This window comes from Notamacropus eugenii, chromosome 5 (assembly GCF_028372415.1).
Source record: "Notamacropus eugenii isolate mMacEug1 chromosome 5, mMacEug1.pri_v2, whole genome shotgun sequence".
Classification (NCBI taxonomy): Eukaryota; Metazoa; Chordata; class Mammalia; order Diprotodontia; family Macropodidae; genus Notamacropus; species Notamacropus eugenii.
Window position 1 is genome coordinate 456,243,104 of NC_092876.1, and position 27,543 is coordinate 456,270,646.

General features: G+C 34.3%; 1 protein-coding gene across 14 annotated transcripts in view; it reads right to left on the bottom strand.

Annotated features, from left to right (window-relative positions):
• The window catches only part of CNKSR2 (connector enhancer of kinase suppressor of Ras 2), a 327,007-nt gene that overhangs the window by 131,641 nt on the left and 167,823 nt on the right, over nucleotides 1-27,543 (bottom strand). For 5 of the 14 annotated variants that reach the window (XM_072615292.1, XM_072615290.1, XM_072615289.1 and 2 more), the window contains 3 exons: nucleotides 20,626-20,772; nucleotides 8,133-8,266; nucleotides 2,788-2,871 (listed from right to left, as the gene is read on the bottom strand). In XM_072615292.1, the coding sequence (XP_072471393.1) occupies nucleotides 2,788-2,871; nucleotides 8,133-8,266; nucleotides 20,626-20,772 (365 nt within the window). The remainder of the gene's footprint in view (nucleotides 1-2,787; nucleotides 2,872-8,132; nucleotides 8,267-20,625; nucleotides 20,773-27,543) is intronic. The other 9 variants (XM_072615296.1, XM_072615295.1, XM_072615293.1 and 6 more) reach the window with 4 other exon arrangements.

Here is a 27,543-nt window from a genome sequence, read left to right on the forward strand (position 1 = left end):
GAGATTTCCAGGACCATATTAAGAATCATATTTATGGGTAATGTTGTTTTTGAGAATTATTAAATAAAGTGCCATTTAAACTTCTTGAGAATTAAATGTCTTTCCCCCTCCCTTGAAAAGTAGTGGAAAGTGAGAGAAGGGCCACAGAACTGGAAATGGGAAAATATTCCAGTTCTTGAAAGGGGAAGAAGATGTACTTTTCCAAGTTTCAGCTGATTGATTTAGGAAGGTTTGATTTCTGGTAAAGTTCTAGAATATACTATCAAAGGGATGATTTGTGAAGCATTTTGAAAGGGAAATGTTCATCACATTGAGCCAAATGAACTCATTATATTTTTCAGGGGTTATTAGAAAGTATATTAGAGAAATTACATAGTCACAGATTTCAGGAAGCCATTTGACCAAGAATCTCATGTTTCCTTGTGGACAAGATAGAGAAATATGGACTGGATGATAATACTGTGAGATTGATTTGAAATGAATTGAATGAAAAAGATAGTTTTGATGTCATCTTAGAGGAAAGACACCAGAGGAGCAGTATAGAGTTCCATTATTAGCCCTGTTCTATCTTATACTTATATCATTGTCATAGGTGATTGTTTATCAAATTAGTAGATAACATGAATCTGGGAAGGATAACTAATGTGGAGAATGACAAAATCAGAATGCTCAAAGATCTCATTAGACGAGGGGAAGATAAACAGATGAAATTTAATAGGGATAAATATAAAGTCCTAATGGATTTGAAAAATTGACTTCATGAGTCCATCATAGGGGACATATGTATGGGATAATATAATTAACGTAAAAAGGCTTTGGGGCTTTAGTGGATTATGAACTTAATAGAAACCAATGATTTAATGTGAAAGTCAAAAATTTGATGCTGTTCTAGGATATGTTAAAAAAAAAAAGTCATAGTGTCCAGTCTGAGGGGCGCTTACTATCTTAATTGGCTTGGCCTTGGTCAGACCAAATTTGCAGTTTTGTATTCCGTTATGGATGCCACATTTTAGGGAGCACATTGGCAGGGATGGGAAGGATGGTGAGGGGATTTGAAACTATGCATTAGATAAATGACCTAGCAATAGTTAGTATGGAGGAGAGAAGACTGGCAGGGGATATGGATAGTGGTAGGAAGGTAACATGATGGTTTTCTTATTGTATTTGAGGGGATATCACATAGAAGATGGACAATATTTGTGTTACTTTGTTCCAGTGGTTAGAACAAGAGACAATAGATGAAAATAACAGAGAGGTACAATTTTAGGAGCATATGGATTATAGACGAAAATACATTTGTTCCTTCTCCAACATCAGTTATTTTTTCACTGTGATTCTTTATGTAATGAATCCCAAACACTCACATTAGTGAATAACATAAGAATGGGGTGGTGATATTTGTATTATAAAGTTTGAAAGATAAAAAGACAAGTCTAAATATGTTTTGAATAATAAAAAGAGGTTATTGAAATCAGCTTTTTAAATTAATTCTTATTATGCTATGGATATAGGAAGTTTGATTCAATTTTCAAATCTGAGGCCACACCAAAATTACAGAAAACTTCAGATATGTAGCTAGGGAGGTCTAATGATCCCAACATCTATCAATACTACGAAGATTTGAAAAAAAAAAATCTTTGCACCATTCAGATCAACTAGAATTGAATGCCACTATTTTTTTTTAAATGGAAATTTTCTCTGCCTTCTTCGTCTTTCAAAAAAATCAAGAAAAGTTCTTAAATCCTAAAAATGTCACAAAGCACAAATAACTGCTTTATTTATTTTTCATTCCATGAATGTTGGATAAATTGATATGAATCTCCCATATAACTCATTCAGAGAGTATATTTCACCTGTCTTTAAATGCTCATAAAAATTCTTCACTTTAGAGAATTTCTTATCTACAGATGAGCATATGAATTCTACTGCATGGCTTAAGAACTCAATTGCACTAGTATAGGTTTGGAGTTGATGCACCTAGACAAAAATTCGAGTGAAATTGACCTAGAGATCATAGTGGCTTGCAAGTCCTGTAAGAGTTGTTTGTCTATGTGGCAGCCATGATAGCTAATATGATTATAGTTTATGTTAATAATAAAAAATATAATTTCAATAGCAAGAGAAGTAATGGTCCCACTGTAATTTTCCCTCTTTGCACCACATCTCGAGTATCATATTCAATTTTAATGATCACTTTTATATGAATTAGTTTTAAAAAATGGGATTGATTCAGAGAAGCATAACTATGATAAAGAAGGAATTTGAAACTATGAAATGCAAAGGTCAGCTGAAGGATATGGGATTATCTAGCTTACAGAAAAGTAGATTTATGGAAAGCATGCTATTTCATATCTTTGAAAAAATTTCATGTACAAAAATGGTTAGACTCATTCTTCTGGACTCCAAGGGACAAAACTAAAACCAATCAGTGGATTGAGGGAAGATTTCAGTACAATAGGGAAACACTTCTTCGCAATCAGAGAAGTCTATGGAATGGTCTGTGATGAGGTGTTCTCAGTGGAGGTCTTCGAGAAGAGACTGACTATATGACAATTTTTTGGAGGAGTTTAAAGGGCGGGGTAGAATTCCTCCTCTACAATTCAGGTTCAGTCAGGATTAGATGACCTTTTAGGTTCCTTCTCACTTAGATTCTATGAATTAGATTTTAAAATCCCTATAAACACAGCTGAATCAAATGGAACTTAAAGGTATGTTATAACTAACTCACAACATCTTAATTCTATAGCCACATTATGTGGAAGAAATCAAATAATTATGATCTACTACCTGTCTAATAAGAAGGAAGACCATGAACCATGGTTGTTTCCATCTTGAGATGGTTCATCATAAATTGATTCGAGAGTGGAAAAACTACAAAAAAAGTAAAACAGGAAGAAGCTCAGAGAGTCAAGGAACCTTAACTGTTAATTAAATTGCAGGCTTATTATATGTTTTCTAAATGCCTCCCGTTTTTCTTCTATCCCTATGGTCTAGAGCAAACCATGCTGACAATACCACTTCAGTTACTCTCTCTCTCTCTCTCTCTCTCTCTCTCTCTCTCTCTCTCTCTCTCGATCTTCACTCTTTTAATGCATTTGACAACAGTATTTTAGCTCTACTTCTTCATCATCAGTTAATAATACAAACAGGAGAACTAAGACAACAATAGTTAAATTCAAAGTTGTCCAAATAGGAATTGTGCATGTTTCAAGTTGTATCATGGATGAGGAATTTGGTAATGTCCAAAGTCATGCGTTATATTATTATGCTTATGTGAATTTGCATGTAGACATAAAGTATCAATAGAATGGGAAAATAGCATTTTATGATTCTAGAAATATGCTTTATAATTCAGTTCATCTTGAATGTTTGCCATTTAAGAGAAACCAGAACAACACATATGTACTTATCATCTTTGCCTGGGATAAATATGCTAGAAGCACAGCAGTTACACCAAAATGATTCCACCTAACCTGGATTGCAAATACATTCTTCAAATTTATTTTTGCCCTAGGGTTACGATAACCTTTATTTCATTTAAATTTGAATTTTAAAAACTTTATATCTTATCAAAGATGGTGAATCTCCATTTTGGAGAAAATTATGTTACTTTGAAGGAATTCTACTAAGGTATGGATTCATATGATCAATATGATCATCTTGGCTAGTTCTTGATATTTTTCAATGAGAACTACCTCTCATTGTACTCTCCCTATGAATGCTATCTCATTTTCATCCATAAACTTCTCTACATTCATACAACCTAGTGGTAACAATTCATGTTTTCATGGGTTAGAATTATCTTCAATTAGTAAAGGAATATACTTTTATTTTTATCTGGGAAAAAGGGACAGAATGGGAGAAATTCTGTCACTTTAGAAAGGGATTGACTTTTTAACACAGATTTATTTACTCCGTCCTGATTATTTAATCTTTCATAAGTATTCATCAGGAGATTAGCGATCTGTAAATTGTCATTCCTGGTTTCACTTAAAACTAAGGAAAACAAACAAGAAAAGACAATCTGCTTCATATTTGAATCACACACTTTCATTATTCCTGCTTGTACAACATTCTACAGCATCTAATGCCTTTTCATGAAAAGGAAATGAAACGAGTGTTTCAAATGGGTATAAATGTTCATGTGTGCTTGACTACAAAGTGAAATTATATATCTAAGTACCAAAGGCTCAAAATATATAAATAATAGACTTTTAACTCGGAATGGAATCTAATTAGCTTGGACTGGCAATACACACACACACACACACACACACACACACACACCCACACCTATAGTATATACACGCATATATTTCTGTATATATGTGTGTATATGCATACACACACACATGTTTGTATGGAATCTTGAAAATCTGAACTAGAGGGAGAAAAATAGAGAAAACTGAGCTGTGAAGGTATTAGACACTATAGAGCAATATTTGAAATAATAACAGTAGAGATGGTCACAATTTAAAAGAAGGAATTAAAAATAGGAGCCAGGAAATGTACCCATGAGTTCAGATATTTTTATGAAAATTCCCCTGTGTGGATAATAAATGGTGTAAACTCAAAGATCCAAATTCAAGGAAGCAAATTTGACCTTACAGTCATCACTATGACATAGTGAGATAGGAATTGAATGACAGAAAGTGACACTGGAAGAATATACTTTTCTTTCAGAAGAACAGAATACATAAAGAAGTGGTACTTGCAGGTATTGTACCTTTGGAAGCTATACTCATGTGAGGGAATACTTAAATCTGAGGGAGGAAGTATGGCAAAAAGGGTAACAATCAGTGGAAGAAAAAAATGTAATGTTGTCATTATAGTTCCCTTGACTTGAAATAAACACACGCACGCACACACACAAACACATACACTTCAGAAAAAAGAATACAAGTCTAGAATGGAGGTATTATATAGTACTGATGAGGGAGATTTGTCATCTGGACATTTGGAGCTCTTCTCCACCAAAAAACAGAATAATGAATACACTCTTAGCTTGTCTCAATTATATTTTATCTTGTCAAAGACGGACAAAAGAACAAGGGGAAATTTTATTTCAGACTTGAGTTCAGTACCAAGGAGAAACTGGTTGCTGAATCATAAATGGATAAGAACTTTACGAGAACATTATATCTCCATTTAATAATTCAGGAGAGCTCAAAGCTAAGAAGAGCCTAAGATGTACCTTAGATTTTTGGATACCAAATTTAAAAAGGTTTTTGAGAAAGGGCACTTGTTATCCTACAGACTAAAATTCTATAGAGCAAGTCTTCTTCAGAAGAATATGATGCTCAAGAAATTCTAAAGATGAAAATAATAGCAAATCCAATTAGAAAAAAAAGGAAGAACAGTTGAAAAAGACTGCTGTGAAAACAAATGAAATTCATTGGCCGATATAACAATGGATGGATAAAAAAAAGTATGGCATTGTCCTGTAAGAATAAGTGCTAATGTTTAGCATGAACTGAATTTGATTAAGGGTGCTTTGGACAAAAAAGGAGACTTTATTAAGTTAGATGTGAAAGTTATTTTTATTAAGCTATTAAGTTAGTTATAAAAAAAGGGAAATTGAAGAAGGAATAGAGAGACTGATTAGTGGGTGGATGATAATGGGCAAAGAAAAGTCACAATAATTCTGATCTCATTTGGATTGGAAAGGACAGAACCAAAATGGTATTGGTAGGGAGGTGAAGCCACTTGATTGTGTCAGGAGTACTACGTTGTTCCAGAAGAACTTCATCTTGAGGTACCAAAAGAACTGGAAGAATCATTGCTGTCAATGATCTCTGAAAGATTCTAGAGAATGGAAGAAGTACTATGGCACCTAAGAAGGCCAAACTCCTGGTTTTCAGAGAAAAAAGGGAAGGAAACATGTTCTTCTGACTACATACAATGAACTTGACACTGATTACTCAAAGAACTGCAAAACATATGAAATGGATGACCTGAAAATATTAATAAAGGGAAATGAAAATCAATTAGTCAATACAGTTTTATCGTGAAAAGGTCATTCCAGACAACTTCTTTGTGGACATGTTACCTGACTACAAATCAGAGGAATGTTGTATAAATATTACCTTGATTTCAACAAGGCACCCAACAAAGTGTTTCGTGTTATCTTTTTGGACGGGGTGGAGAGGTATGGAACAGACAATGGCACAATTGTATAGCTTCAGAAATGGCTGAATAACTGAACCCAAAGAAAACTATTAATGGTTCATTGTCAACTTTGAAGGCATAACATAATAAAGTTTCCCAGGAATTTGTCTTTGCTCTTGTATCAGTTAACATTTTTATCACTGACATGGATGAAGCTATGCTTAATTTATACACAGATGACAGGAAGCTGGTAAACTTGACTCTTTCTATGTCAGTAAGAACTTTGACAGGATAGAATGGACCAAACATAATAAGATGAAATTCAACATAGGCAAATGTTAAGTTCTACATTTAGGTAAAGAGAAAACTTAGTTCATGATTGTGGTCCATATGAAAAAGATCCTATAATTGTTCTCCTACCTCAATTTGAGTTAACAATGAGACATAAAAGCAAAAATGCTAAAGTAATTTAAGGTTGCATTAAGAAAATCAGTGTCCAGGATATAGGAAAGCATAGTCCCAAGTCAGATCACTACTGGAATGTTCAGTTTTAGGTGACACATTTAAGGAAAGATAATGACAAGCAGAAGTAGCCAGCAAAATTAGGGGACCAAAGACCATGACATATGAAAGTTGGATAATGGAAGTTTGGAATGCTTTATTAGAAGAAGAGAAACCACAAAGCAGTGGGAGGGGACTAATAGCTATCTTACAATATTTGTAAGGTTGTAATGTAGAAGACATGCTTTCCCTATTTTGATTGAGCATACAGGACAAAATTAAGATCAATGGGTAGAAGGTACAGAATGATAAATTCAGATTAGACGTAAGGAAAAACTTTCAAACAATCAGAGATATCCAAAAATGGAATAGGTTGAGTCAAGAGGTAATTATTTTTTATTAATGGAAGCTTTCAAGGGAAGTTTAGATGACTATTTGGGGAGGATATATAGGCAATAACTGAATATGCCTGGCTTAAGAAAATAGCCACTAAGGGCTCTTCTCATTCAGAGATTCAGTGATTCTGTAAAGAAAGCTACTTTGTCTAGTTAATAGCATCAAATTATTATGTACAAATAAAGAATTGAAACATGTTCCAGATGTAATGGAGTCTCAAAATTAGGTAAATTCAAAGGGCATATTGTCTACTGAATTCAGCAATGTGTACAAAAATATTAAGTATAGTCACTTATAGAATGCACTATTAACACATACACACATCAAAAATCCCTGATATATCCCTGGTCTAACAAGTCAAAGAAGGTGAAGAATTAATTTTCTGGATGACACGTCAACATATATATACTAGAAACATCAAGTATTGGATTTGTCATCTGATAAAAAAAAAGTTGTAATCATTAGCTGATTGAGTTTTTGAGGTGTTGCATAGCTAATTTTACAAATGGAAGCAAATTTGTGCAATTGCTGTCAATTATTCCCATTCAATGGGAATTTTTCTACACTGCAGCATTCCACCAAGTTACCTATCAGAATGCTTTAGGACAGAATGAATCACAGCAGAAAAGCTACACTCTCCCAGATATGTCAGGAACTTCAAGCAGGTGTCTGAAAGTGAAATGGAGGAAAGACCTGCCAGTTTAGAAAATACATTTAAAAATCAATGCTATTGTGCTCTAAACTCACTTTAAGTCTTTCTCCCTATCAAAAAGCAATAGAAATAGACATTTTAGATGAGCAAGGTCAGAAAATTCGAAAACCTATGTCCCACAGCCTCTCTTCCAAATATATATGAGGTTATAAATGTTGTCTGTCACATTCTCAAAAATGCCTTCAAAATACTTTGGGAGCATGGAGCATTCTGGCCATGGAGTTTGGATTATTATTATTTATCACAGATACATGTCAATATCATGAGTGGGAGGTAGAAATGTTCTAGACTCTTTTTATATTACACCAGTGGGAGGAAATCAGTCAAGGGAAAGAATACTAACAAAGACTCATGTTTGTTCCCAAGTGCCTGATGTGAATCAGAGGCTGCATACCAAAGTATCTCAATGCCATACCTGGGGATGTAGGGTTCTGCTGGAGGAGGGGGTATGTAGAGGTCCTGAAGAGCTGAGCTGTCCCTTTTAGTGGGGGTGCTGATGGTGCTGGAAGGCGTGGCAACACTGCTTGTGGGACTTCTAGGTATAAGAGGCTGGTTAAAATGAAAAAGAAAATACATACACACACAACAACAACACACAACAACAATGACATGGTTATAATTTAAATATCATCTTCTGTGTTGACTTTTAAACAGAAAATTAGTTTGGCGTTCACAAAGAGAAAAGAGAAAGTTACTTTTATGCTTCTGAATTGGCTGAAAAAAGATTCATGTTACTTAGCTTACACAAATTCATAGGAATGCAGTTTCCTTCTTTTATTCCTCTGATATCATAATGGAACTGAATATTTAGAAGGCAGCAACAACATATAATATTTCATTAATCTACAGCAAGTGGCAATTAATTGAAACTCTTATAATAGAGGCTTCCACCCTTTGGGATCATAAAAAATTGTTGCATTTGTGTGTTTTTAAAAGAGACAACCACTACAGCCTGTAGTTAGATCAAATAAATCCTTGGAAAACACTACAAAGATTATCGGTGGTGAGGTTGGAAAAATATATCTATTCCTTAGTTGTTCTCAACTACCATCCACTTCAAGGTCAACTCATGGTCTGACTTTGAAGTTATGGCATCAATGTGACATATATCAGTCATCTCCCAGAGCAAGTATGTTTATCACTGCTTCACATAGTCTAGATAGAATTAGCTGCATTTCCAAGAATCTCTCTCTGCTTGTCTGCATCACAGCATTAAGAGTCAGCTTGTTATATAAAGTAAAGGGAAAGTTTGCATGACCTTAAAGAGTAATTCATCAAGATAGTGTTATGTAAGCTAATTGTGTTCATGATTCTTGACTTCCCAGAAGGACCATTAAGTATGTGAAAATATGAATCGATGATTCAAGAAAGCAATCTGTAGAGACACTATTATTAACACACCAGTAATTTTTGGATTTGTAGCAATGGTTAATAAATCTACCATTACCTCCCCACACCTGCAAAATTATATTTTAAACAAAGTAGTTGCATATACACTATCTGGTGCTAACTGTCCTGGCTACCTAATTTTTAAAATAAGTATTTATAAAATAATAGTGCAACAAAACCAAAGAACTTATGATTGCAAAGCTAACTGTATTTTCACTCTTACTTCAGTCTAGATGAAAAATATTTTTCACAATTATTGTAGAGATTTTGACTTCAGTTTCTTTAATATGTTCCTTGAATATAGAGACATTTAAACAAGTAGCCACAATTCTGAAGTAGAACGCAATATTCATTCATTCTCTGGGCAGTCTCCCTATTTCATGATTTGGTTTATGGTTCTATCCATTTCCATTACATGGACTGTCTGAAGAGGAGTCTGAAATCACAAATCCTGATGGATAGCAGATGAAGTTTCCATCTATGTGAAATGGTTCTAAGAAAAAATTTATCTGCAAAAGCTAAAAGCCTACATAATTCCTAATTTCTCTCTCTCTCTCTCTCTCTCTCTCTCTCTCTCTCTCTCTCTCTCTCTCTCTCTCTCTCTCTCTCTCTCTCTCTCACACACACACACACACACACACGCTCTTTTTCTCTCCTCTCTCTCTCTCTCTCTCTCACACACACACACACACACACACGCTCTTTTTCTCTCCTCTCTCTCTCTCTCTCTCTCTCTCTCTCTCTCTCTCTCTCTCCTCCCCACTTCCTTTTGCCTTTACAATATACTGGTGGGGATAAAATGCAAAGCAACATTCACGAAAAGCTAGGCAGGGCAGTGACAGAAATTATGGTATGTCTCAGTATGAAGTAAAAGCAGTTATTTAAATCTATCGAATGGTCAGGAAGAATAGGTGAAGTAGGCAGAATTTGAGGAAAACAGAATTCTTATGTGAAAGAAATTCTAAGATCTCTACAACTGCTAGAAATGGGATCATGTGAAATGAATAAGATGGAATGTGCAGTTATAAAGGTCGTCTAAATAACCAAGTCTACCTGATAGAAGATGCTATATTCTAACTGGAAGTTCCAAGTCTGGGGCATTCTAACTTCAGGAATCTCAAAGAAAGCACACACATTTCATACTAAATATCTCAAAGAACATCTCACAGAAAAATGACTGTGGTTTCATATCAGTTTTCACATTTACCAAGAGAAATTGAATCAAGAAAAGTACAATAATGGATAACTTTTAATATCCCAAGTCCATATCCACATTCAAACCGAAATGGTATGTAATAGTAATTTAGCAGTAGAAGAAACATTCTGTTTCTAGCACTTTAGTGAATATGGGATGGTACTTCCCACAGTAAAGAATAGGATACTACGAGATAATACTTCCCCAAGGTGTCCAAAACGAGGTCTAAGTTCTCTAAGTTCTTTCTAACACTCTTATTTAAAATGTATAGGATAGAACAGGTCAGATGTTACCCTCATTAGATATCATAGAGACCCTGAAACACAAAATTAAAATGAAATCTGATTGAGAAAAAAATATAAGAAAAATAATTATTCTGTTTTGTATATAATCAGTGTGGAAATTTATTTTACATACTGTGGTTAGGTGATACAAAGTATTCCTTCCTTCCTCCCTCCTTCCCTTTCTTCTTTCTTTCCTTTCTTCCTCCCTCCCTCCTTCCCTCTTTCTTTCTTTCTTTTTCTTTCTTTCCCTCTTTCTTTCTTTCTTTTTCTTTCTTTCTTCCTTTCTTTCTTTCTTTCTTTCTTTCTTTCTTTCTTTCTTTCTTTCTTTCTTTCTTTCTTTCTTTCTTTCTTTCTTTCTTTCTTTCTTTCTCTCTCTCTCTCTCTCTCTCTCTCTCTCTCTCTCTCTTCTTTCTTTCTTTCTCCCTCTCTCCTTCCTTTTTTTTCTTTTCAGGTGGTGGGAGTGTGTGTACACGTCTATATCTAAATATATACTTGCACCATTGAAGCAAATAAAATGGATAAGGAAAATCATTAGGGTTTTAACACAATGAAGTACTCCAATCTTTGTATAAAAATAATTAGTAAGCTAATCATGAACAAAAAGAACACTTTAATATTATTATCCAAAGTTGATGATTATGACAATACTTAATTCCTTCATAATTGTGAAGTTATATAAATAAATACTTACAGATAAATAGTAGCTTTTTTGGAAATAAGTCATATTTTACAAATTGAGAAATATTAATATTTGTTAAGCAGACTTCAACATAATACCAATCGAAACGTTGGTTTCAAGAATCAAAATCCTTTGAGTTTAGTTTTAGTTGGTTAGTGGAGAGTTGAAGAATGAAATATGAAGCAAGTAGTATTAAGTATGGTCAGATTGGTGGGAAAGGAAAAATAGCTACTCACAAAGCAAGATAAAAGAGTCATGGCTGGATAATTAAATACCATTTTGAAAATATGAACATCTCTCTTGTATTTTTAAAACTGCACAATTAATGAAGGAGAAGGGAATGAAGTCACTAAAACCATGAAAAAGGCAACATGGTTTTAAAAAAAAAAGACATAGTCAGATGGTTTAAATATTGATTATTCAAAATCTTTAAATAAGTAAGTTGAAAGCAAAGCAAGTTGAAGAAAAAAAACAAAAAGGTAGTGAAAGGTGCAGTCTTAACTAAAATAATTACCTGTAAAAATTTTCTAATTGAAATAAGTGACATAATATTACTTAAACACAACGCCTCTTTTTATTTTGTGGAAACCCTCACAATGAATACAGCATGTCTTATTCAAATGTCCTCAACAGAGCTAACTAGAAATTGACTCAATTTCTTTTTATTCCTTTTATTTTGTTTGCTATCAATTAGAATCACAGATTTAGAGTTGGAAAGGACCTTAGAGGTCATCTAGTTCAAAACTCTCATTTCACAGATGAGAAGTCTGAGTCTTGGAGAGGTTAAATGACTTTTCCATCAAGGTCACAGCAGAAGGTGACAGATCTGGGATTTGAACTTAAGGCCTCTGAATCAAAATTCAGGGCTCTTCTGCAATCTTATGCTGTCTCTGCAGGTTTAATTTGGGTCTGCATTAAGTTTTCTCTGTTTACCTGGTTTAGTTTTTGTAATCGTTGCAGATTTTGCAATGTTTTCTCATTGAGTGTTTTCTCATTACACAATGCAACAGAAAACTTGGTGGGATCTCGGAAGATCTTTTATAACTTCCTTCTCTACAAACACCAGTCACTCTTGCTTCCTTCAAAATCATGCAGATTCTATTTGTGTCATGCTCTGATCTCTGGTCACCTGTTAAAATTTAAGTTATGTGTTGAGAGAGAAAATGTTAAGTCCAGATAAAAGATTCTTCATTTGCTTCCCTGAGTTCAGCTGAGGCTAGGTCTCAGTCAACTTTACTCCTCAGGTCCTGTCCTGCACATTTAGCTGAAGTCAAACTTCTCATAGTAGAAATAATCAGTGAGAAATAGGAATATGAAATGTAAAATGAGAGATTCCTCAGAGGTCCTCTATGGAGGTGGGATATGTCACCTGAAAATGAGACAATATCTTTTCCAAAGAGTGCACTCTGAGATTTGGTGAAATAGCATAAAATTAATGCTATTTTTTACTAAATGTGAAAGAACAGAGAAAATGAAATACAAAACAGAATGAAGCTGACACTAGTATTTATTTCCACTTCCCCCATGAAAGTCACCACCCTTTATGACATATTCTGAATAATAAAGCAACACAATTGCTACTGCTTTCATTAATGGCTAATGGGATGTCAGGGCTAAGATAAAATGGTTGAAACAAAGACCATTTATTTCTCTTCCTCCATTTTGTAATTATGAATCTTTATGTCAAGAAGGGTATTTTTGTATTTTCTTCTCCAATCCTTATGTCTTGCCCTACTTTGCTCACAATTACAGATCGACATACTTATGTATCTGTATTAGCCATGTTGCCAGTTATTAGGGGGTATTTCTAAAATGTATTCTTACAATTAGAAACACAGTTCTACTATAACTGCCCTGACGCTTGGTTTAAAAAATCCCCTCTATAGTGCACAGTTTGGCATGACACAACTCCATTTTGAATGCCAATCAAAGGGGCTGGGTGGGGTCTTAGAGAGTAGAAGGGGGCTTATGGAAGGAACTGTTGCATACTGGAAGGAATTCATTACAGCATGATGTTCTCCCTTTATCAAAAGACCTGTATTGTGGAGCCTAAGAATCTTGAAAATAGAACAAATGTTAGCATATGTTATTTTCCTTTAAAATTTCTAACCAAAAGGCCAGTGATGATCTTCTGGGAGGCAGTGCCATTCATTTCCTAGTTAATTCAAATTCAATACCATGCCAATATAATCCAGATCTCAGAATATATTTAATATTGCTATATCGAAATGGCAACATAAAACCTAGAGAATTTTATTGTTCTGAAAGACCTAATTCATGTTCTGCTTTGTCATATTGTCAAGTCAGTTTAGAGATTCCATTTTGGGAACCACTTTGAGCGCTCTGAAAATGTAGTATTATAAAATTTTCACTACCCCTTTCATCCATGTTCAATATTATTTGAAGACTCTGACTCTTTTGTCTTACGTTTTTCAGTGTTGAAATAGATTGCAGTATTCTATTTGACATTTCCTTATTGGACCTACTATTTTATTGATTTGTCAAGTACTCCTGGAAGATGTTAATTTTGAGAGAATTCTCTCTGAAACACACCTGACCTCAGATGCCAGGAAGGAGTCCCTGCATGATCAAGCAAAAATTTGGTTTACAATCCTAGTTCTTTTATTTGCTACATGTGTGACATTAAGTAAATTGTTTCCCTTCTTACAATGATCTCATCTCCAAAATGAAAGGGTTGGTCAGTGCTTTTCATCTTTACCTATCATGATTCTAGAAATAAGTCCCTTCCAGCTCTGCATCTTACTTACCCTGCACAAATTTTAGATCATACTTTTTAACTAAATCAGTTTAGCTTGCCACCTTGATCAGACTATTGTGCTTTGGCTATATATGATTTTGAAAGTACCCTTACCCAGCTTAAGAACTCTATAAATGAAACTCCAATTCAAAGAACATCTTGAATTAGATTAAGTAGACTCCATTTACATTCAGACCAACTATGCAATGACAATCAATAGCTTGCTTTCCATTCCAGAAAAATGACAAAGAAATTTGATCAGACCAATTTGGAAACTGGACCATGACTGTGGGGCCACTGCAGGTTCATATAAAACAAAATCTCCCATATGTCCATGGAATTAATCTAGATCTTTTTATTACTGATAACATATCTTCTTTATATTCACCAGTACCACAAAATGTATCTATATATCAACACACATATGTATACATACATATACATATAGATTTATATGTGTATATAAATGTGACACCTTATGATAGGTAAGCCAAAGAAATGGTCCAGAGAGGTTAAATTATTCTGAATACTGAGCTGTGAATGGATGCTCATTCTTGAGAATTTTTCTAAAAGTCAAAAGAAATCAGTGGCTTTAGTCATTAGAAACAATTTTAATTTTTTCATGTCCAATGTTTATATCATCCATTACCTTTAATTTGGAAAACTGAAGACATCACTCTGCCCCCTTAGTTTAGCTTGGCTAGACATTCTGAAAACTTGAATGAGTGATTCTCCTTTTCAGCTATTTGATAGTTTCTCTGATGTTTAAGTACTGTGCAACAGGAATGGTTTTATAGTTCTTACATGAACATGAGATACAAAATGATTTAGATAATATAGATTATTTTTGGCCCATGAGTTTATGAGTTTGACCAAGAAATAATGCTTATATGCATCTGTAAACAAATGGATTATAGCTACAGAGAAATCTATGATTTAACAAGTACCTATGCATAGAAATACATATGTATACTCTGGCTTTCACAAAAATATATACCTTAGACATTACCACAACAATTTTAAGTCATAGGCTCTTGTTAATCTTTGGTCAATTTTCAGTTCATAAATGATTAATTTACCTCACTGAGTCATCTCACTAAATGTAGTAAATTCTTCTGAATGTATATTAATTTACTTTTCCTAGCACCTTTTATTCTTAGGGCTATAATCAAAAATCTTTTGAATTTCTGTATCGTGCTTATACCATCAAGGAAGGAAGGCGTTGGGCGGCTTTCTAAATCATAATTTGTAATTCTTTGTTAATGTCAGTTAAAATACAAATGTGTCTGAGTTTTTTTATTTGATTTACAAAAACAATGGGCTAATACAATTTGATGTGACAGCTGCCTGAAGCTATTTACTAATCTGGATATGTGCAGAACGGAATCATTTGAGCCTTGCTGTCAAGGAGAATTATATTTTTGGTTAAACATTGATTCTTCTACCCCTTATCTATCAGTAGCACTGGCTTCATTCTTGCCATTAGTTTTTTCCTACTCAAAATAATAAATTCAAAGTATTTTACCTGCAAAAAATCACTACTAATATATTTAAGCCAGCATTTTGTGCTGTTATATATTAAAATAATTTTATTATTATATACATCTGCAAAATATTTTAAAGTACATAATGTTCACATAGTTAATATTATCAGTTATTCTTGGAAAACAATGCCATACGAGGGGCATAATGACTGCAAAGCTATAGTCTTTTCATTGCTTAAAAAGAATTCTCCCTCTCTCCCCAGACTTAAAGAAAAACTTTCTCCTGTTCATCCAAGGTATTTCATTATCATGCAGAACTGGCACTTAGATATATAGATATCTATGGCAAAAGTCACAATGAAAAAAACACACAAGTAAGTACAATTTAATATTATGGATTAGAAGTACAGTGAAATTATTATAAATAAAAAACAGATTATGAATGTAATTTCAAGAGTATCTACCTTGATCTTGCATTATGCAGAGTTGTGAGTAAAAAAGTTATCTGCACACTGAATGCATATCTCTACCAGTTTCAATTGTCATTTCAGGATAAGAAGAAATTTTTTGACACTATGCATATTATGCAACCAGTCCAAAAATTCCAATAATCTCTTCAAAGAACATTCTGCCTTTGCAGAAAATCATTCTGTGTCCATTTAATTCACCCACACAATCCCTGAATGATATTTGTCACAAAGAGAACCAATTTAAGTGCTTTTTGGATAGTTATTTAAAAATACCTACATCTAAAAATGTATTCTCATGGTTAACCCACAGCTGAATTATGATGTTTCCCTGATTCCAACGAGTCTCAGTTAAAAGGCATACTGTCCTTCTCTTTTTCCCCACTATCACTCTAAGCATTTGGTGCAATTTACCAGGCAAGGCAGCCACTGGGAATGCTATTGCCAACACAGTATGGAAGATTCAATCTATCCCCGATTTTCATTCTAAAAGTAAAAAAGTGTTACTCCTGGCCTCTGAGATGACAATCTGGTTATCCATACAGGAATATCAACAATGACAACTCACAACACAGAAGTTTCACCCATTTAATACATCACTAGAAGATTGTTGGTAGTGTTGAACATGGCAAGAGGAACTGTTTAAAAGCCTAGAGCTTTATCTTCTTAAAATGGACCTTTTGAGAAAACAACTACATAGACCTCAGACCTTCTAAGTTTCAAGAATTAACAAATAAGAACTTGCTCTCGGTGAGAGGTGCTAAGGAGGTTGTATGGTTTACTCTCATTAACTGATCCTACTCCATGCATGGAGAGTCAAAGGGAACTCAAATCGAAGTCTGCTATTGGCTTACTTCTACTGGAAATCACTACTATTTCTAATATTTTCAAAACTAACAAAAGTCCCAAATTTTTTTGAAGATTTAATCTTGCTTAACACAATTAGATTTTCTATTTTTAGTTTAAAATAAAGGGAATAACCTTCATTTATAGTTTACTTATTTAAATTTGCAGTACGATTTCCTCTTAAAATTTAAGCAGTTGTTCCTTAAGCATAAAATGTATTTAAAATAATCATTTGAACACGTTAGCATCTACCTGTTGATTATCCATACTTTCATATCTAGACAATAACCATTTTTTGGGTAGCTATTGAGAAATAAACACAAGAAGTCTTCTCCCATTCCTCTTAATTGCAGGACCTTTCTCCTGTTATTCAATATTTGTCTTTTATATAGTTTGTTTGTGTTTTTTTTGTACATTTTTTCCTCCATTAGATTGTAAACGTGCCAAAGTGTTGCTGGGTTTACTACATCTGGAATTCTCAAATTTGAAAATTAACTTCACCTAATGTTTTAGCATCTGCTATAATTGAAATGAAAAACACCCAAAGAAACAATGTTGGGAATTTTATACTCACCCCTATTTTTCATAGTTCTGATGGTTCTAGTGGTAGTGAACGAATCAATAATGATCCAATAAGAATGAAACAGTAAGAGAACAAAGATAATTTCTCTATTCTGGACTCTGGATGATTGCTCATCTAAATGATCAAATGAGCACTCTGGATGTTTATGTACTTGCATGTATTAACATCATAAGCAGATATTTTGAAAATAATATTAATGTTCATTCCTATTGTGCAGACCCCCAGTGTCATTAATTTGAACACTTATTCCTTGGATAAGAATGACAACAGAACCATTTTGCTACTAAAACACAAAGCCATTCACAGGCTTAATTGGGGAATAGGTAGATAGAGTCTCCCTCACCACCTGCCATTTTATTAGCCTTTCCTTTCTCCTAGCACAGGATCACAGAAGACACTCCAGCTCTCAGTTACCGACACTTTCCCTCCATGCCTAAGACACTCCCTCTCCTGCTCTAATGGTTCACTTCCATGACTTCCTTGAAGTCTCAATTAAAATCTCACCTTCCTATAGAAAACCTTCTATTACTCCTCTTCATTTTAGTGACTTCTCCCTGTTGATTATTTCCTATTTCTTCTGTATATTGCTTGCTTTGTACATATTTGTTTGCATGTTGTCTCTTCCATTAGATTGCAAGCTCCTTGAGAATGTGGGCTGTTTTTTTGCCTTTTTTTGTATCTCCGGTCCTTAGCATACTGTAGACACTTAATAAGTGCTTATTTATTGATTGATTTAAAGCTAGAAGAAACTTAGAGACCATCTAGTCCAATACTTTTATTTTGCTAGAGGAAACTGAGACCCAAGGATTTTGCTGCTTGCCCAAGATCATATAAGTAGTGTCAGTACCTAGATTTGACCTCACATCCTCTACCTTCAGTCATTTCTCTTTTCATTGTATCAGTCAAAACCTGACCTCATGGATGAACCTGATAACTCTGCAATAGATACTGGGGAAACGTTCCTGGTAGAACTGAGAGTTTTCCTTACCCCTTAAATTCCGCAGCACACAGCCTCTTCACAAGGGCATCCTTGACACCACTAGGAAGTCTTTAGTCAAAAACTGATGTTCCCTCACTTGTAAAGGTTCACTCATTACAGACAGGATCAAATAGTGACTTCTCTATATCTTATTTTTAATGATAGAAACAAGTCACTTGTAAAAGTATCTATACACAGCATGTGGACATAGGTCTTAGAATTTCAGTGCCATCTTGATCCTGAAAATAACCCTTAGTTACAATAACAGGACACTGAGGAACAAACTCAATTAGTGAGCTAATGGTACAGATTCCTTGGTGTCTAAGGAACAGGTCTAGATTATTTTTAGGCTTATTCTATGACAATTCTGGCAGGAAGTACAGGTGGAAGCAGTTCTCTAACAATGTTCTCGTTCTCCTGCTTTCTCAGCATGCCTACAAATGTTCTTGAGAAAGTGAGGTAATTAGAGCAGTTCAGTTGAAGATGATACCCTTCCCTTAATTATTTCGGTTCAATCAAAGTGATTCTTATTTGGATACTGTAGTTACCTTAATTCTCCACTTCATTTTGTGTTTGTAGCCACATTCTAAAAGTAGGGGGAAAAATCATTAATATCTTTAGACAAGATATTTTTTAGGAATAATGTGCACAGAACATGGAACTGATTGTTTGGTGTTTGAAATGAGAGATGAGGGGCTAAAAAGAATTATTCAATATCATTGCAAATTCATGGAAAATGAAGGCAATCTCTGAAAAAAAATGGCCTTCATCTTCATCTCAACTATGACCCCCACCCACTAGATGAAGGATCTTCCGTGTAAGCTATGCCAATGGGAAACAATAGGGTGGAAGAACAAAGCAACTTATGATGCAGTGAGTAAATAGAATGCCATGAAATGATGGGAGAGCATCTAGTGCCCAGTTCTAAACTAATAAAAATTTGGTTCAATGAATCATTTAAATTTTTGATCTTGTAGTTTAGCAGATATCCTTAATTAAACACTAAAAAGAACGTCTACATTAATTATCGCTGATTAACAGTCTACATATGTATTCTTTCAGGGAAAAAGAGATCTAGAAATTCTAAGACTTTATTGTAACAATTCCATGACATTCATTTGGTGCAACTACAATGCTAAATTTTGTTCCAGTGAATAGCTCAACATCATATTGAAAGATGGTGGAAAGTTTAGCTTTTAGAAAAGTAATTTATGAAAGGTATTAGTGACAATTATAGGACTTGTTAATATTTTAAGCAGCAGTGACAACAGTGGTATTTTCATATCTTCCTTTTCTTTTCCTTTTTGTTAACCTGGACAATGCACAATGTTCTATGGGGCACTTCAATTTTTTTCCCTCAAACCTACTCTCTCTTCAGACAGGATAAGAGTCCATTTAAAATGGAGATTTCATTAAAGAAAAAAGAAGTCCTTCTGCATGTGATTAAAGATCATGTCTTAAGCATAATGGGGAATTTTTTTTCATCTTTCATCAATCAATAGCATACTTTCATCACACTGTAGATATCTATTTCTTAATGACTATAATTTTCACAGTGTCCAAAGTAACATATCATGATGATAGTTCCTGCTGAAATAAAACACTGAAATTTCAATGCAATGATTTCCAAATTTTTGGCACACTAACTTTATCTACCTGTTTATATTATTATTATTAAATGAAGGAGATGAAAGAAAGTCAATTCAATCTGTTTAATTGAGTATATTTTCAGAACTAAAATACAACTCATTTTCTTCGTGATATAAATTATTCTGTTGTGACATTCAAAAAACTCTTCTGTAAGCTATGATTTAGCTGTGTCTAAACTCTGCCTCTGTGTGTGTGTGTGTGTGTGTGTGTGTGTGGTATGTCAAAATAAAACCTCTAAATGTCATTGCACAAAAGGAAACCATACATTTTCATGTTTTATGCATCCTTCCACAGGAGATAGCCTGTGGTTCTTTGGATAATGTTTCAAATGTCTGTAAATCAATTGGTGAATACATGGGGGAGGAGAGGGGAAAGGCCATGTATAGACTAGAAATTAATTATAATAACTATCAAATCTGACCACAATTGAACCTAGCAGGGAAAGCTGTGAAGTGATCATTTCACAAACAAATTTTCCAAAGCATACAAAGTTAATCCATGTGCTGCGGAGATGAGGCACAATAATAAAGAAGCATCACTGCGGTAATCTATGGCTACAATGATGGTGTATGACTTATGATTAAGCTTCATTACCTGCAGAGCAAGGGGTTTCCATCTCATATTTTTCAGTAAAGCTGGTGCTGAGGTAAGCATGCTCTGAGGTCGCTTTTTCAAAGTTAAGATAACACCACTCGGGTCCTCTCGTAGAGCATTCACCAAATTTTTCAACTGCCACCCCACCTGGTAACCAGCAAAATCATCACAATAAAATTGAGGTACAGCATTCAAGATTCCATGTTTTCCCCCTTTAATAAGATTAGTAAAAATGACATCATAGGTGTACCACCATAAATATTTTTAGGATTTAAACTCAAGGAAACAAAAACAACAATGAATCTTTGAATTGATTAACCAAGTTATCCCCATAGGGTCTTTTACCAGGCAGTACAAAAGACATTTACCACAGAAGACCAAAGGCTACAACAGACATTCTATATGGAAAACAATAAGTTACAATGGAAAGCAGTGCCACATTTCAGATTTCTCTTCTCTTTCGTCCAAAGCGTGAGCTTCATTTCAAAATTAAGTACTCATTTCTTCTTGGGGGGAGGGAGGGTGGAAGCATAGATTTGTTATTCGTTCAAATAGGGAATTACTTCCCTATGAGAAAATTCCTTCTACTAGTGCAGGTCACAGTGGCTCTCCAACTTGCAGAGAGTTTTGTGGGGGCATGGAGAGGTTAAATAACTTGTCCAGAATCGCACAGCCAGGATGTGCCAGAGACAGGACCTGAGCCCACATCTTCCCGATTCCGAAGCTAGCCTTCTATCTACAATGCCAGGCACTCTTTCTAAGCACTCATTTGACAGAAAAAAATATTGAACTAGCCTAAACAATATTCTGAATTTAAATACCAAATTATAGATTTTTCCCTCTCTCTCATCCTCTTTTAAGTCTATGTGGTTTTTTTGTCTCTACTTCTGAGTGGGGCTAATGTTATACCCTCAAGTAACTGGTACTGACAACACCAAGGCTACATTCTGATGTATGGAAGAAAGATTCAATACAAGAAATCTTTTGCTGGGCCATAAAACTAGAATAAAAATGACAAGGTAATGCTACTTGTATGCAACAACTACTGAAATGATATGCCAAATGAGCCCATAAACTTCAGATGCAATATGCAGGATTTAATGAAGTTATCCTATTTGAATGCCATCCCCAAACATATTATCTAATTACAATGAAGTATTTGAAAAATCCTCCAAAACTTGACTTAACTATTAGTCCTTCTAAATTACTTCACTAATTCTCTATTTTTCATTTCTAAAAAAAATAAGTCAAGTTATTACCATTTATTTGTTTTATGATGACTTATGATGGAGTGTCAAACAATTGAAATCCTGGAACCCGGCTTTACAGGAGGGGCTGGGAACATATGCTAATTTTTTCTTATTACTTTGGAGTTTGTTGAAAATGTTGCACAGAGCAGAGATTACAAAAACAAACAAACAATTTTCTCTCCCACATATATAACCACAATTGTCAGAATTTCTTCTGAAATGTGCCTTAGGTCCCAAGTAAGTTTGAATTGAGAGGAGAACTAAAAACCCTACATTTCGCAATCTGCCTAATTTCTTCCTAGTCTTGAGGAAAAGAAAGCAAGTTTTTTTTTTCTGTTAGTTAGCTGCACATAAGTAGGGACTGTTTGCCCCTTCTTAAGTTGTCTGGTTTCTTCCAATAAAAGCGACATAGAGCAAAAGCAACATAGAACACTCAGAAGTTATGACGAGAAAGTAGCTGGAAGGAGTGAGGATGGTGCTGGACAGTATGGTGGGTTTCAGCAGTTTCTTCTTACATAGAAAGTGTTTAATAAATATTGATTGATTGATGTAACGATTTCAGTTTAGAATTCTACTTAAAAGATAGAAAAATGAAAGGCATAATTGATAAAGGGAAAAGGGATAAAGTGGAACCACATTTTATAGCTGAATTAAATGTAAATACAGGAATGTTCTTATGGAGTTATAAATCCCAACTGCATTTGAATTGGGAGAGATGAGAGAACGAAGGCAAGAAATTTAGATTGTAAAACAGGATGGTGAAAGGAGAGTTGTGGATTTATTATCAGTTTAATTCCCACCTCTGTCACTTATTAGCTGTGTGACCATGTATAGGTGCTATTATGTCTTTAGATCTTAGTTTTTTTTTGAATTATAAAATGAGGGGTTTGGACTAGGTTCCTTCAAGGTCTAAATTTAAATCCTTAATTGGAATAGGTAGGTGGTGCAATGGATAGAGTGCCAGGCCTGAAGTCAGCATGACTTTTCTTTCTGAGTTCAAATCTGGCCTCAGACATTTATTAGCTGTGTAACCCTGGGCAAGTCACTTAACTCAGTTTGCCTCAGTTTCCTCATCTGTAAAATGAGCTGGAGAAGGAAATGGCAAACCACTCCAGTATCTTTGCCAAGAAAACCCCAAATGGGGTCACGAAGGGTCAGACACGACTGACATGACAGCAACAGTGACGAGAACAACACAGGAAGAGCTAGACAATTCAAGGCTCTATGGTGATGATAATTCCACTAAATGTCTGCAAAAAGCTTTTTATTTTTCCCAAAGTATTTTCACATCTATGAACTCATTTGGTAATTCAATTAACAAGGATCAGCTACAGTGATGGTGCCAGGGAAAAGGCTTTACTATACTTTAAGAAGAAATTCTCTGCAATGGCATGTGACTACTGAAGCATTTGGGAATCAGGATGTCATAGAACCATTTCTGCACTGGAAGGAGAAAATACAGCACGAATTGACATCCCAGCATCTGTCCTACCCACAAAGGAAGGCTGTTTAGCCAGCACAGATGATGAAGTAAGTGGACTGTTGATTTCCAACTTGGGAAAACAGAAAATATCCCTAAGCAAGAATTGCCTCTAAAACATAAACAATAGCAATGATTTCAGTAAGCTACCATTTTATTCAGAAAGTTCTTTAAGCGTAAAATGCAGTCACTATGACATGAGCAACTCTAGATGGCCACAAATTCTTTCATTATGTTCATTTTCAAGAGCTAAAATGATGCCTGGATGTTTTAAAAGTCTCCAGCTTCAAATTAGGAGAGGATGGAATAGATTATTTGCCAGATCTATTGATAAGGGAAGAATTTAGGACTGAAAAAATATGGAGAACATTACAAAATGTAAAATAGAAAATTTTGGCTATATGTAACTAGTATTTGCATAAATAAAACCAAGGCAATGAAAACTAAAAAGAAAAGAGAAAAATGGGGAATATTTTTTTTGCAACAGGTATCTCTGATAAAGGCCTAATTTCTCAAATGTATAGAGAACTGAGTCAAATTTATCAAAATATATGTCATTTCTGAATTGATAAATGATCAAAATATATGAACAGGCAGTTTTCAGACAAAGAAATCAAAGTTCTCTGTAGTTTTATGAAAATGCTCTAAATCATTATTGATTAGAGAAGTGCATATTTAAACAACTCTGAGGTACCACCTCTTACCTATCAGACTGGTTAATATGACAAAAATTAAAAATGATAAATGTTGGAGGGGAAGTGGGAAATTGGGACACTAATGCATTGTTGGTGGAGTTGTGAACTGTTCCAATCATTCTGGAGAGCAATTTGGAACTATATCCAAATGGCTATAAAACTGTGCATAGCAATATCTCTGCTAGGTGTACATCTCTAAGATATTAAAAAAGGAGAAAAGAGCCTACATGTACAAAAATATTTGTATCCAGTCTTCTTTTGCATTGGCAAAGAATTGGAAATTGAGAGGATGCCTGTCAGTTGAGAAACAAGCTGTGGTATATAATTGTGATGGGATATTACTGTGTTATAGGAAATGAAAAGCAGGATGATTTCAGGAAACCTGGAAAGCCTTACATGAACTGATGCAAAGTGAAATGAGCAGAATTAGAACATTATACACAGCAACTGCAATATTGTACAATGATCAGTGGTGAATGACTTAGCTATTCTTAGCAATACGATGATCCAAGACAATCCCAAAAGAGTCATGGTGACGTATGTTATCCACCTGCAGTGAAAGAACTGATACTGTCTGAATACAGACTGAAGCAGGCTATTTTTTTAATTTACTTTCATTCTTTTTTTTTTTAGTCTTCTTGTACAAAATGACTAATATGGAAATTTTTTACATGATTATACTTGTTAAAAATAAAGGGGAGGAGCAAGATCAAATTTGAAAGACCAAAAATAAAGCCATCAGCTTCTTCCCTTAACTTCTTTAGTCAGCCATGCCATTGGTTTGTTAAGGCAAGCATCATCATTTCAGGTAGTAGAGTCCTAAGAAGAGTGCACTAGAAATATAAAATTCTTTACCTCCTTTTCTCAGCTGATTTAAGTGAACAATTTATGCAGTTAGACATTAAAAACCTGACGTCTTAGTCCATTTGAAATTTGATCTAGATTCTAAATCTTCCTATATATCATTCTTTTGTCTCTACTTCTAAATGGGGCTAATGTTATGTCCTCAGTAACTGGTCCTACCAACACCAGTGCTCCATTCTGATGCATGCAAGAGTAACATTGAGCCAGATTAGCATTGAGGATGGTTATTCTAAGGACATCAGTGAATTTTAGGGTCTCCAACCATTAAATCACAATCAGATCAAGTAGTTCTGTTCAAACTTCCTTGAACCATTTTACCAATAGCTAAACAACATTTTAAAATAAAGCAGAAACAAGAAATAGGGTCTATCGCAAGAAAGGAAATGCATTAGCTAGAAATTTATCAGTGTTAAGAAGTAAGTAATTGGTATAGTTTGTCAAGTGATGGGAATATTCAATTAAAAAAATGCCCAAACAGAAAACCAAATAGTTTGAAGCAAACTAGGTGGCATAGTATATGCAGTATAGCAGTCAGGAAGACCTGAGTTCAAATCAGAGCTCTAACACTAACTGTAACCCTAAGTGAGTCACTTATCCCATTTGTCTCAGTTTTCTCCTCTTTAAAATGAAGATAATAATAGCACCTGTCTCTCTTGGGATTTGCTGTGAGGATAAAGTGAAATAATAATTGTAAAATGATTAGCACGCTGTCTGAGACATAGCAAGTGCAATATAAATATTAGCTATTTATCATCATCCTTATTTAGAATGCTAAAGGAGGGAAGATATGTGAGGCAGCTGAATTATATTTGTTAAGATTCTAATATAAAGGAGCACAAACTCACTGTTTTGAGATAGATTTCTAAAATAAATGCGTTAATCAGACCTGAAATCCAGTACTAAAGACTGTCAGATATATCAGGGAAGTATTAAAATACATTTTTAATGATCAGAGAAAAATTTCAGTTCTGATTCTTGATGGCCACCATGAGCTCTTTTGAGCATCCAGAACTAAATAGAACTCCAAATGTTTCTTAGAGTTAAAAAAAAGATAGGAACACAATAGCTCCATTAAATGCCTCATGTAAGGGTCAAGGGAGAAAAAATGTCTAGATATTCTTAGAAATCCCTTAAGAGGGAAGAATATGGCTAGGAGCCCTATGTTTATGAAATTTCAGTCCACTGACATTTTTTTCTGTCATATCCCATCATGTCGAATTCCATAGATGTTGGCCCTTTTTTTTCCTTTGGATACTCCAACAATGCATCATTCTTTTCATCTGTATTCCATTTCAATAAAATCCCCTGCTCTTCTTCCTCACAACTGATCTGGAAGATGCTCAAAATTTAAATAACTTTAAGTTCACAAAATCATAGCTACTTTTTATGAGCTAGAAAGTAAAGGTGAACAATATTCACCACAATATTTTTCCATTAGGACTGGCTTGTTCTTGCAAAATCCCAACGCATCTCTAGGAATCTTTAAAGGTGTCATATATTTTTAAGTTTGGTATTAGGACACTTTAGGTTAATTGTGCGTATATAGTATTCTAAAATCAAAGAATTTGCTACTGCAACTTTTAAAAAGAGTGGGAATCTCTCCTCTAATGAGATTAGCTAATTGCCAGCTAATGAAAGAACAGCATAGCACTTTATGGTTGGCAAAAACATTTAATAACCTCATTAGCATAACCAAAAATGATAGGCAATGTAATTTACCATACATTTTTTTTTTTTATCCTTTTGTCTCATGTTGAATTTCTATTCTTTTTAGACAGAGCTAGAGTGGAGCCCATAGGGAAGGAAAGTTTCTATCTCTCTTGGGTTCCATTGGAAATAACAAAATTCTCATTATGCTTATCTAAAAAGGTCATGAAGTGGGTTATGACAAGTCTTAGTGCAAGGAGGAATGTGATTCAGTTTTTGGGATGTGGGAGGATATTCCAGGAAGATGGAGCAGCAGCAGGATATTAAGTAACAAGTCAACTCTGGGAAAATACAAACAATGGGAACTTACAGAATATTTTCTTTGATGATAATGAGGAATGTTGTCAGAAAACAGATACATGTAAATGTAGACCCAAACTTTTGAATCCCTAAAGAGAGCGAGACTTTTAAGCTCTCAGTTTCCCCATCTATTAAATTCCAGAGGCTATAACAATTTCTCCATATTATTTTTGTGTCACAGACTCCTATGTCAATATGATAAAATCTATGGAAACTTATTAGAATGATGTTTGTTGCCTACATTGTCAATGGAAGGGAATGTTCGTTTTTATTTAGAAGTTAGTGAAAATATGTAATTTTTCCCATCCAGATTCAGCGACCCACTGAAATCTATCTATGGTCCTCTTAGGAATGGTGGTCTATAGACCTCAGTTTAAAAACCCATGCTATAAAAGATCCATTCCACTTCTAAATATACTCTGCTAGGTCAAGAGATTTGATGTACTCTACTTCACAGAAAGGAGTAAGGAAAGGGAATGTCTAAAATTGACAAAATGCATTTAACTAACAGGTATTTGAAATAATTGAGAATTATGAATGAGAATACGTCATGTAATGAAAAGAAGGGAAACTCTGAATGAGAGATGTAATGGCCAGAAGAGACCTTAGAGATTTTCTAGTT